The sequence below is a fragment of the Sardina pilchardus genome, chromosome 7 (genome assembly GCF_963854185.1).
Source record: "Sardina pilchardus chromosome 7, fSarPil1.1, whole genome shotgun sequence".
Lineage (NCBI taxonomy): Eukaryota > Metazoa > Chordata > Actinopteri > Clupeiformes > Clupeidae > Sardina > Sardina pilchardus.
Genome location: NC_085000.1, coordinates 30,132,647 through 30,145,695, shown reverse-complemented (window position 1 = coordinate 30,145,695; position 13,049 = coordinate 30,132,647). Strand labels below are relative to the sequence as shown.

At 41.7% G+C, this 13,049-nt stretch overlaps 1 protein-coding gene across 1 annotated transcript; it reads left to right on the top strand.

Annotated features, from left to right (window-relative positions):
• Positions 1-412: 412 nt before the first annotated feature.
• Positions 413-12,984, top strand: LOC134086928 (calcium-responsive transactivator-like). Its single transcript, XM_062540124.1, has 11 exons — positions 413-484; positions 1,387-1,463; positions 1,561-1,645; positions 1,884-2,028; positions 2,732-2,959; positions 3,759-3,923; positions 7,100-7,201; positions 7,858-7,950; positions 8,441-8,560; positions 9,358-9,485; positions 9,973-12,984. Exons 1-11 carry the CDS (start codon positions 416-418, stop codon positions 9,997-9,999), a joined length of 1,239 nt encoding a protein of 412 aa, XP_062396108.1. The 5' UTR covers positions 413-415; the 3' UTR covers positions 10,000-12,984.
• Positions 12,985-13,049: the final 65 nt, after the last annotated feature.

Below are 13,049 nucleotides of genomic sequence, written 5' to 3'. Positions count from 1 at the left end.
GTAATAAGCTACCGTTTGCTTTGAGAAAAGTGCGTAGCTACTGTTGAGAATCAACGGACGTCGTCCTCGCTTGCTTCCAATCCACGGTGGGAAAGTAGCGGGTCACCATGCTCACTGGATTATACCAAAAGACGAGCAGAGGTATTTGAGTAGACTGGCTGGACATAAACCACCTGATCAGCATCATTTGATTGAATACTGAATTATCACTCACAGAGTGAATGGCATGGGTATCGTTGCTTTCCTTTCCAGCTTGTATGGTTTGATTAAATAAATAGCGTAATATCGGATGCGTCTAAAGGTTATTACACCCCTATATTTTACGAGAATGGGAACCCATAGCATGTAACGCTGGACTGAAGGATAATAAATATTAGAAATAAAAGAAGCGCTTTTGTTTTTATAGCTAAAAACAATGTCAGTCGCTTTCTCTTCTACGCGCCCGAGAGGCAAAGGGGAGGTGACTCAACAAACGATTCAAAAGGTAAGGCATTTATATCTTCTTATGATGGATATGGATTTCTTTTGGCTGTCTCTTAGTGCCATTTGTCTGCTGCTGTTATTGTAGGAAAGTAGTGAATATCAACCATTTGCGATGGCAAACACAACAAAGCAACGGGGTGGATTTATCCGTGCGTAATGCTACATAGTTTTTACATTAATTCGCGGCTATATAGCTAATTAACAGTCCCTGACCGGCTTAAACAGAGGGAAATGTGATGTACAAATAGTAGAGCACACAGACTGATAGTCGAGAAGGCTACAGTATCGTCAAGAACTTCGATGTATTCTGAGAAAAAGTCATCGAGGTAACATTTGATTTAATACAGGATGGCAACAATAGAGAATGTTGTCACTGTCGCGGGGAAAAACGCACTCGTATTTTTGTGCATTTTCAAGAACATACATCATTTTCTCCTCAGCTTCTCAGTTAGTTAACCCAATGATGTGTAGGCTATAATTGGTGTATACATCTGGACCACAACAGGATCATTGAGTGCTAATATGAAGGTGTATGGCTAGTTAGAGAAGATCCAATGAACATCGAGACTATTGTTCATCTTTGGAGGGGGCGGGGATCTAAAGATACTTTACTTCACGCATAGTGAATGTGTTTTTAGACACCGTCATGATGAGATGAAATATGGCACTTTCTCTATATTGGCGATGATCATAGTACATATACACCTGACATTTGATTATTTCTCTGTCGCTATTATCACACTCAAGGGGTCTGCGGTGGGATATAGCCTATAAAAACCTGACCTATATCTAGAGAAGCGAGTGAGGATAATTCCCTCTCGAAGTATTGCTGACAAAATGTGTCTTTAATTCAACTAACATTGCAGTTGTTCGAAATGACCAGACGCTCTTATTTCTCCTTAGATGCTGGATGAAAATCACCACCTTATCCAGTGTATAATGGACTATCAGAGCAAAGGCAAAACTGCAGAATGCACTCAGTATGTATTAAACGACATGCAGCACATAATTAGTGACTTATCTTGCGTAGTTTTTTTTTTATTTGTTAAGTAACTGATTTAATTTCTATCCCCACAGATATCAGCAGATTTTGCACAGAAATTTGGTGTATTTGGCAACAATCGCAGACTCTAATCAGAACATGCAGTCCCTTCTACCTGCGGTATGTCTGAGGTTGCACAGACAAGAGCCAGCCGTCTGTTGGTTTGGCTTTTATTTTCTTTGCCTCTTCTTTGATCCAGAGTAGAAATGATCCAGTTATGAAAACTCTCTCATTTTGAAAGCACATTATTCCACAGAGGCGCATTCAATATCCTCAATTAACTTTTTACAGCTCTTTTTATAGCTCCCTCTCTCATACTCACCCATCCCACCAACTCTCTCTCCATTCCCTCCTCCAGCCTCCTAACCCCAATATGAACATGGGCCCAGGTGGAATGGGACAGAGTGGCAGTGGGCCGTCTCTTCACTCTCAGGCGAATCTAAATGAAAGCATGGCCTCTGGTCTTCCCCCTACCTCAATGATGCAGAGTGGGATGAGCAACGGTGAGGCTAGCCTGGCCTTTGCACACATGTCTGTCTGTCTGCTTGTCAGTCTGCTACTATTGATCTGTTCTGGCCAGCAAGCGCTTTGCCTCCATCTTTGGTTATCTCAGTTTTTGGCTGCTCAGTCCTGCTGCCTATCCATCTCTCTCTCTCTCTCTCTCTCTCTCTCTCTCTCTCTCTCTCTCTCTCTCTCTCTCTCAGTCTCACTCTCGACCTGGTAACCTTGTTGATCTCTTTTTGTTAAACAGCATTCCTTTTCCTGTCAGTCTCTACCCTTGCTTATCTAGTTGTGACAAACTAAACTCCATTTTCATCACTTTCCCACTTGGGCTCTTACCCTCTCTTCCTGCATCATACTCTCTTGTCACTTGTCTCCCTTCCCTCTCTCTATCTGTATGCTTGTGTACTGACAAACTGAATGTGTTGCGTAGACACAAGTCATCCCTCTCTCTCTCTCTCTTTCCCTGTATGCTTGTGTACTGATGACCTGAATGTGTTGCGTAGACACAAGACATCCCTCTCTCTCTCTCCCTGTATGCTTGTGTGTTGATGACCTGAATGTGTTGCGTAGACACCGGTCATCCCCCTCTCTCTCTCTGTATGCTTGTGTACTGATGAACTGAATGTGTTGCGTAGACACAAGTCCTGCCCACCACACTGTTTCACCCCAACGGCCCGCTGACTCTTGAGTGTGTGTTGTCAGGCCCCAGCCACACCCCCATGCAGCAGCAGCAGCAGCAGCAGCAACAGCAACAGCCCAGTCAGACGCCTCTGCCCTCCAGTACGTCCATGAGCCTGCCGGCCAGCGGCCATCATGGCTTGGCCTCTGGGTACAGCCACCCTGTACCCTCCTCCCAAGCCATGCAGCATCAGGGCCAGGGCTACGTGTCCTCAGCTTCCCGCAGCAACCTCAACATGCAGTCCAATCAAGGTGAGCCAGGCGAGCAGGTGGCGAACAGGACCAGTGGATGGATGGAGAGTGAGAGGGAGCTTGAGGAGATAGGTGGACACGAGCATCATTGAAGGCTACAGCAGGGATGGGGTATGGTTGGGTGATGGGAGGCGAATGGTCACAAGAAACTTGTTGAGGCACAAGGCTGAATTGGGGGTGGGGGGGGAGAACAGTTGGGAGCAGTGATGGATTTTCATTATTGCAAGGTATAACTGCACAGGGTGTACAGTAACTCAGAATACAGAGCATTGCACGGTGAATGAAACAAGAATCTGTCATTAAGACTGCAAACCAGCTGTTTGCTTCCTTTTCCCCCAAAGAAATCTTTGATTATTTGTCCCAGGTCTACAGGACAAACCATTGTACCTTACTCATGTTTCGCCCTCATGTCATGAAAATTATGAACCCACAAAAGCACAAACACATTCAGTTCATCAAACTGGGAATCCCTCTCTCCTCTGTAGTCTAGTTTGGTACCAGTGCCCTCTGAAAGGCTCATCTGACCTTTGAACCCTCCCTGACTTGCAACCCTCTCTTCCCCAGTTGTTAATGTGTGATTATTTCTGTCGGCACACTGACCCCATCCCCAGCTTCTTTTGAGTTGCCATGATGACCCTTTCAGCCTTGCCTTTTTCTGTCTACGTTAGCTACTGGCTTGTCTTTTGATGGACACTATTCTTCCTTTCTTTCCAGCTGAGACATCTCTGTGCTTGTTTTGAAATGCTTCAGTGGTTTTATTCGTTTTGATAACTGTTATATGCCCCGGCAACATGTCCAGTCTCGATGATGCACCAACAAGGCGGTGGACCTCATTACTCCTCAGCTCAGGGAGGAAGTCAGCACTACCAAGGGCAACAATCCATAGGCATGCTGGGACAGGGTAACCAAGGCAACAGCATGATGGCACAGAGGCCCATGGGAACTTACCGCTCATCACAACAAGGTAAGCGAAGGGATCTTTACACTCTAGTCTTGGAGGGAAGTGAGTGCAGTGAGATGCTGGGTTCTGCCTGAGACATGATGGCAATGAGACATTACATTTTATGGTTATGTAATCTGAATGATCGTAGAGGGTGTTTTGTGGAAGATACTGTGTTCAGTGGGAATTCTTGAGTTCGGTGCATGAATCTACAGTACGTAAGCTACAGGGGAGGTTTTCATCATGAATGTGCAGCTGTAAGCTATTGGACCTTGAGGATGCACCTGCTTAGTGCTCATCATGAGCCTGCTTAGTGTTCATCAGCTGGACTGTCGTTGGAGATCGTCATAGTGATGGAGTGTCTCAGCCACACACTGGTTTGATGTAGAGTGCCTGAGACAGCCCAGACCAGACAGTCACATGACCTGTGTGGATTTAAGAGAGGGGAGAAGAGTTATGGTGGCTGTCACTTTCATGCCCAGTTTGTATAAATCACTCGGCTGCTGCTGGGTCAGCACAAACCTGAAATAGGCTCCACTGTGGCCCTGCATGTCACTAGTAAGACTGTTCACATAGATACCAATGGATGAAGCATACTTTCTCAATGGGCATTACATTATTAAAACATGCATCACAGGTCACATTGGGTAGTATGCATGGTAAACCTCTACTGAGAAATGGAACCCACCATATTGGTAGTGAAATTAAAGTGGCAAGTTCATAGGCCTAACAGATAATGTAGCCAAACATCATATTGAGTATGTAGCTTTGTTAATGGACCGGTGTTATATCTTGTTCATTTATTTTTTACATTGCTTGGTATTTGATGATGCTCATTAAGACATGGATTGCAATGGTTAATACTGAACAAATGTTGTCATTACAGTGGACACTGGATACATTCTGCTGCTTGTATTTGCATGGTTTGAATGAGAGGGATCATGGCTTTTGTTTGTTGTGTGAGAGGGATGGCTGAAGAGACTTCATGTCTTCTTCACCTCAAAATATATCAGCAGATTGTTTTCTCAAGTAGTTGTGGATGAGTGAGATGAGGTATGTTCTTGTTTCAATAATGTCACACCAGCAGTTGGCACTCCACCACTGACCTGAACGTTGTTCACCCTCCAGCAGGGTGGTGAATGAGGATATCTTGCTTACAGTGTGCACATCTTGTTAATCTGTGTAGCCATCCTCTCTGCCAGTAGAAGGAGCTCAGAGCTCTCAAAGGTCTTAGAGCTGCCTTCCTCTGTCTTTCTACTCTCCACCGTTTTTATTACTCTATAGCCTATAGATTTGGACTGTAGAATTATTACCTGACAGAATATAGTGCCACATATTCCTGCAGGATGGCTATTTCTGCGCTACGGCTACTAGGTCTTCCAGCACTACGGCTTCTTCAGTGACTGATCTCAAACTGACACCTCCCTTGTAAGGACTGGTTGGCACAGCATAACTGCCCATTGCTGTAAAAGCATGAGTATGTAATCCTGTTGGAAATTAGCACAAGTTAAAAATAAATGCCTTTCTTTAGACTTCAGCACAAAGCCCCTCCCTTCAACCTCAATATGCACTGATTATATAATGTGCTGTGTAAGCCCGATTAATTAACATGCATATCAGTAACTTTTTGCCAATGATCCTCCTTAGTACCCAAATGCGTACCCAAAAGTGCAGTTATTCATTGATGATTGCAGAGCCAGATACTGTCAGAGAGGCTGACTTACTGCTGAAGGTGGCTTCAGTGGAAGGTAAAGAAATACTCAACGGTTTTACTTGCTTCTTTACCATTGTTTTTAGGGCAATGGGGTTCCAGTAGGATAACCAAGGGTATATTTTATTGGGATAGCTATTCTATTGAAATCAGTTATTACGTACGCCGAAACTTCCCCAACAGTGGGTAGTCACCTGTCATTTTTTTTTCTAAAATGGCAGCCTTGCGTTTACTGTGCCACATGGGTTTGGGTGAGGCCTATTACAAAAGCTCCAACTGCTCGTAGCTGTAGCTATTGTGAAGCTCTGAACTGATCACAGGGCCTAACCATGCTGGTTTGAAGAGTCCATATTTGTTTGGAGTCAGCTCAGCTTTTTTAGCTTAACTGTGTCACCTCATTGATGAGACTGCCAGGTCCTCCAACTAGAAAGGCATGATGTGTGGGTTGGGCTATATGCCATTAAAACTGTCTCAGGTTTTCCAGTTGTTGGCAAGAAGGGACAGATGCAAGTCCAAGATGTTTGTGTGTTTACTAGTTTATTGTTATCTGAATATTTCTAAGCAATATTGATGTCTGGGGTTTCTGCACACCACAAACACACTAAGATTTTTGTATTTCTTTATTTTCATCGTACAATAATTTAATTTCTTAATCACTTTTCTTTACACATTTCATATGCATTTTTTTTATATTTCAACTCAATTTGAAAAATGATTACCTCCAAAGGCTGGCTGACACCTCTCTATTGGAATAATTATTTTTCCATACACTTCCCTCCATTCTCCATTGATATGCAAACCTGGACTCATGGACATGAATTAGAACCACTGATCTATAAAGAATACCTGGATAGAGCATCTACGTCAAAATTCTGAAGCCTACATGGGGGCGGCCATTATGGGACCACTTGCCGCAGCCATAGACAGTAAAAGACAGTAAAAGAATGTTGCCGTTCTGCAACAATGGAGTTGGAACACCTCGCCGCCATTATGGGACCACTCGGGACAGTTCCATTGGCTTCATTGTTGATGGGTCAGCAATACCTGGGTCAGCAATACCTGGTCAGTCTATCCAGGTATTCTTTATAGATCAGTGATTAGAACCAACTACTGAAGCTCACCTCGTTAACAGGACCAAAAAGACACAAGCCTCTTTTACCAGTTGTGATCACCTGAGTAACAGCACCTTCTATTCCAATTTCGACCCCTAAGAGGCACAGACCATGCCATAAACCGCAGTCCTATTTTCCTGGTTGGGAAAACCAATCAACTGCACTCCCACAGAAAAGTGAAAAGACCAGCTGGCCAACCACCAACCAGCATCACCCCCCCCCCCCCCCCCCCCCCCCCCCACCCCCCCAGAAAAGTGAAACGAAAGCAGCATCTCTTCTGCAGCCACTCCCAAGTGCAACCCCTCGACCAATCACATTTTCAGTGGGACATTGATTGACCAGCTGATTAACCAACCCTGGTGTCGCCTGTCTTGCAGGATCTGCCCCGCAGTACACAGGACAAGACGAGTTCCACGGGGAGCAGTATGGGCACAATCAAAGCTCCAGCGAGCCCATTAACCAGCAGTATTACCCTGATGGTAATCATGCAGAAAACCATTCCCTCCACATACACGGCACATTCAAACACACACACATGCACGCACACACAAGCACCCACAGTGCATTCAATCATCAGTCTCATCCACTTCATACGCTCATTATCAACAGTCCTCCTACAATTGTCACTTTTGATTTATTTTTTACCTGCTCTCATTTCTTTGACCTCTTCATAACTCCTCATTTCCTTCTTGAGTGACAGCCAAAAAATCTCAGCAAACCACAGATCATTTTCAAATTCTTTTTTTTTTTTTCAGCTGTCAATTTTTTTGGGGGGGAGGCTTGATGGTGAAATCCATCTCAGAGCAGCTCCAGTCACAGTGTGTCAGCCCTTTATAAGTCAATCCAATGGTGTGCGGAAATTTCAGATCCTTTCCCCTCATTCGTTTCTACGCTGTTTGATGAGTGTTTGATGAGTTTTGTCAAGTGTTTGTATCAGTGTATTTAGGAGCATTGTATTTTTGTCCGTTGTTGCATCTTGTATTGATGTATTGAAATTCCCTTTCCCTCCGCATAAATGTGAACACACAGACAGGAAAAAAAGACACCATTTTGGAACAGGTTTGCCGTGACTTGCAGGATATTTTTTGTTTCTTTCTTTCTTTTTTGCCATGTGCTTTCTTGGCCCTCCCTGCAGGTCATGGAGAGTACTCATATCAGCAGTCCTCCTATGGTGAGCAGGGCTATGAACGTTCTTTTGAAGAGTCTTCACAACATTACTACGAAGGCGGTAGGTTCTGATGCTCACATACATGCATTATATACTGTATGCCATACCCTCAACTCAATACTCAATACACACACACAAATTGTTCACGCCAATGGCTTATTATTTACACCATTTGAATCTTTGAAACCAAGTAACTCTCTCAAGCCAATTAGGAAAAATCGTATTTTAACTGCCTCACGCTGCTGCTACAGATGTCAAGGTTTTGCTCTTAGAATGAGGAGGCTACATTTTGGCACATTTTCTGTCTGAACGTATTTCTAAATTCAATAAACACATTAATAGAAGGTCAGATGAATATGATCAAATCCACTTTATGTTTGAACTCAGATGGAACAGTAATCAAACTAGAATTAAAATAAAATCACTTGTCTTGGTTATGTAAAACAAAAGCAAAAAATATTGTAAAAAAATTGTGTGAGTAACTTCAGAAAGTCAACACAAGTCTATGAGTCTGTAATGCCTGTTGTGGTGTTTGTCATGATTCCCACAGGAAATTCCCAGTTTAGCCAGCAGCAGGCCCAGTACCAACAAGGATCAGGCCAGCAGCAGCCCTTCAGTCAGCAGCAGTACTCTTCACAGCAGGGATACAGTGGGCAGTCTCAGGGCTATGGTAAGGCCTGCTTGGTGGTCTCTGGTGGTATCGTAACATGTTACAACATAAAATAATATAATCCTTGAGTGACCAGTAAATTATAGATATATCTGCCGTTCAATTGTTTAAATGAGTCATGGACCATTTTTGAAGTTGTAAAGTAGTGCTGAAGTACAGTACATGCAGTATTGGCTCGTTTCATCTCAAGATTCAGTGTAAATTTGACAAAAAAAATGAAACAGTTTGTTTCATCCACACATGGGCAATTTATGGCAAACTATTTTATGGTTACTGTGTAGTGCAAAGTACTTTAATCTGACCTGCAGCACCGTTGAAGAAAGAAAACACGGTGCCACTGGATACAAGTGTGACTAAAGAGAAAAGTCCGCTGCAACCAGATTTCTGTTTTTATAATTAAAAAAAAATGGGAGAAAAATTCTGGTTGCAGCGGTCTTTTCTCTAGATTTCGTGCTTGGCTTTTTGTCCTGCTCCCATTTTTTAATTGTATGTGTGTGCTTTGACTGCAATTTCTGGATACAAGTGTGAGCATAAAGCCTACTGCTATAAACTTTTATCCAACAGAGGACGCCGTGTACATTTCAAATTGTGCTAAATAAACCTTTCCTCACTATTCTCAAATGATAGAAATACCTGTGATACAGGTATTTCTATCATAACTGACATATGACAATATGCAGGGAAAATAGGCCACAAGTTGGTGCTGCATTTTAAGTTGATTACTTATGAAATGTTGTAATCTACACCATAAAGCACCGTATGTAACTTTTAGACGTTTTCTGCGTTGTCAATTTCAGGTCCCGGGCAGGGAACATCGTCCCAGTACTCCCAGTATCAACAGGGGCAGGGGCAGCAGTACTCCTCCTATCGCTCATCACAGGGCACCCCCGGCGCCCAGCCACAGAGGCCGTATGCCTATGAGCAGGTATGTGGGTCAATAGGGAACATGTCCTGTCTGCACAGCCTTTGTGGTGTGAAGCCCCAATGAGCAGGTTGGCACCTTGCATGGCAGCCTCCGCCATCGGTGTATGCGTGAATGTGAGGCATGTCAATGTAAAGCGCTTTGTGTGCTCACAGGAGTCAAAAAGAGTGCTATATAAATGCAGTCCATTTACCATATTATATATATATATATATATATATATATATATATATATATATTTGTATATTATATATAAAGTATATTGAAAGACAAAAAAGGCAAATATGTATTTTCAAAATGCAAGACAAGGATAACATGTGCATGTGATGTGATGTGATGTGATGTGAACACGATGCATAGAAGTATCCTATAATTATTATTTCCTCGAGAGTATAGCAATAAAGTGTGTTGTATTGTGATACAGTGTTGTCTTATATTGTGTAAGTGTTATACTTTTCTCACTGAATGTCTTTATAAACTTATTCACCAGGGGCAGTATGGGAACTATCAGCAATAAGGTGGCACTGCCAGACCAAAGGTTACCTCTTGTCAGTATGGAGCAGCAGGAAAAGTTGCCGATAACCTTTTTTAGTTCTTTTTTTGAAACAAGATTAGATACAAATAACTGCCTGTGTTTTGGACAAAGGTATGCGTACATATAGCCTGTTGCCATATTCGTTTTGTTTGTTTGTTTACTGCTATTTGCTTTAATTCTCTCTCAATTGTCACTTGTTTTACTGTAATCTGTCTTTTATCTGTCTTACATTTATTCAAAATGTGTCCTATCCTTTTAAATACATAGGTGTTCATTTCATCTAGCTAAACAAAGTTGGTCTTAAAATATGATCAGTCCTCAATCATAATTCAGATGAATAATCTGGTCAAAGAAGAGGTGAGCAAATCTTGTGACCATATAAAATAATTTCTGTACCTGAGAAATTCCTGAGACTAACCTATGACTGTTGAGTTACGCTGGTGCTTTTTTGCCGTTTGACTGTTGATGCTATCCTATAGAAAATTATGTCTTAAGAAGGTCACTAAATGATCTTTTGGATAACATGTTTTGTTTATTTTAGTATATTTATATTTGAACGTAATTCACCTTGTTACATCCATTCTTTCTATTGTGATATTTTGTGTCTTTAATTTGCTTTTATTTTAAGTGGACACAAAAGTAATAGATGCAACAACATTTAGAGTAAAGTCAATCATATTTTCCAAGACCAGTACTATTTTCTCTTTTTGCACCCCAATGCTCATGTCTAACCATATATGTACTGTATATCCTGGTCTCTTCGCTTAACTCTTACTTGTGACTTTAGTTTGACATAGTCAGTAGAATATGACAGTAGGTCAGGTACAGTACATATGCATGGCAGGATTATGCATTATGTGAACATATGTTAAGAATATGTTAAGAATATTTTAAGTAGCCTATAGTGACACTTTTTGAAATGATAGCACTTTATTTAGTTATTTATTTGTATGTTTTTATGTATTTGTTTGTTTAAAATGAATGTCTTTTGGCTTATTTTGTAAATGTGTTACATATACAGTATATATTTCTATTTGCTGAAATCACAAATTGGTGACTTGGTATCCAACGGAGTAACACTAGTCTGTTATATGCCTAAATGTGCACACTGGTCAAAACCCTGTAGATTAACATAGGAGCATATGTGTGATCACTTCTTATATTGACTGTGAGATATATGACACACAGATACACAGACACATCTGAAGTGGCATGGTTTAAAATTACAGTTGTGTGTAATATGTGTAATGAGAGGACATGATTTATACAGTACATGGAAACTTGAAGTGATGGTTCAGGAAAATCTATCAACTGTGACCATCAATTAAGCCATTAGTAGCCTAACTGATAGCCTACACAACTAATCTAAAAATGAAATGGTTATATCATTCAAAGGTACCTATATGTTCTCAAATAATTTATTGACTAAAGGCCAAAGGCTCTGTAATGTTATTATTCATAGTTTGTCTTAAACCTAGACCATGGTCAGTGGTGGATATAAATTTCAGTTTATGTGTGAGTGAACACGAGTGCATTTCTTTCAGTGAGAGTATAGCCTAACATTGATGTGCTTAACTTTTTATTTGCCTTTACAAAGTCTTTGTCTCACCAGTTGACAAAATGGATGATTAACTTTGATCCTGAGTGGGGTCTGTTGGCAGTGTGTGTGTGGTAGTGATGCGCGGTTCAGCCCATTACCCGCGGATATCCGCGGGTTTACCCGCGGGTCGGGCGGATTTGGGTAGGCCTAGTAGTTTTTTCTAAATATTGCGGGTGGGTCGGGTCAAAAAAGTAAAAATGCACATTTCTCACTTGTTAACTTAGGTGGCGGTGCGCCTGCAATAGGCTACACAGGAGGTGTGGTCGAGCGCAAAACATAATTTCTCCTAAATTCAGCACCCAATTGCGCCATGCGTGACTGACTGAAAAAAGTCAATCGCGCATTCGCTACTTTATGGACATGGAGGGATATCGAAGGTTGTGCACAATCCGAGAACACCTTGCTGTCATATAGCCTACACGAATAAACAGCTGTGCTTGTTAAATGCTTGGCAGTGTTTCAAGCAAAAGGGGAAAAAGTTGCAAGGGGAAATATGAATGGAAACTTGTTATGTCCATGAAGATGAGATTTAACACTGGCTATGTCTAGGCTGCAGATTATGGTGTGGAAGAGCGCAGATTGTCAAAATGACCGATTATTGTAGCCCGCTGTCCTCATGTGGGAGAATTAGGCTAATTAGGCTACGAAAGACGTTAGGTGCGTTTTTTTCCTTTCCGCGGGTCGGGTCGGATTTGGATCACAATTTGAACATATTTTTGCGGATTGGGCGGGGCGGTTTGGATCTCCTGAAGAGTCGGGTTGGGGCGGGTTTTTAAAAAAGCCCACCCGCGCATCACTAGTGTGTGGAATCAGAGGTTTTGTTCAAAAGTACAGCTGATTAGTTTGCCTTATTTTTATATTATTTTTTTTATAGTTTCAACAACAAAACAACTATCTGTTATCAGTTTACATGTGTGAAGATACAACACTATACCTAAATTCATCAGGCAGTATATTATTCCACCCCTAAGGGGACAGCACAACCCAGATCCTATTGAAGTTGCAAATGAAGCTAGAGTTGGTTGGCTGTTAAACAGCTACTTTTGTAACACAACCGATGATCCATGACAATCGAAGGACACCATAACCTCAACCACATCACTTTGTGTATGTGCATGTGTGTTCATTTTTTTAGGGCCTAGGAATACTGTGATTTGGATGTCTCGTTTTATGTGTATCAGACTTTCATCCCCAATCTGTATGTAGCCTAGTGTGTGAAAGAATATCACTAACCAAATAAGAGCATTACCTCTGTCTCCCTGTGTCTGTCATAAATGAAAATCATTGTGCATCGCTTGTAATATATAGGTAGTATTCTTTTTGTTACTGTTTAATATGGAAAATAATAAAGTACAAGCTTACCTTTTCATGTCTGGTCATTATGTGAAGTTGTGAACTATATTTGTTCAGTTGAGGGAAAAGACAAGTTATA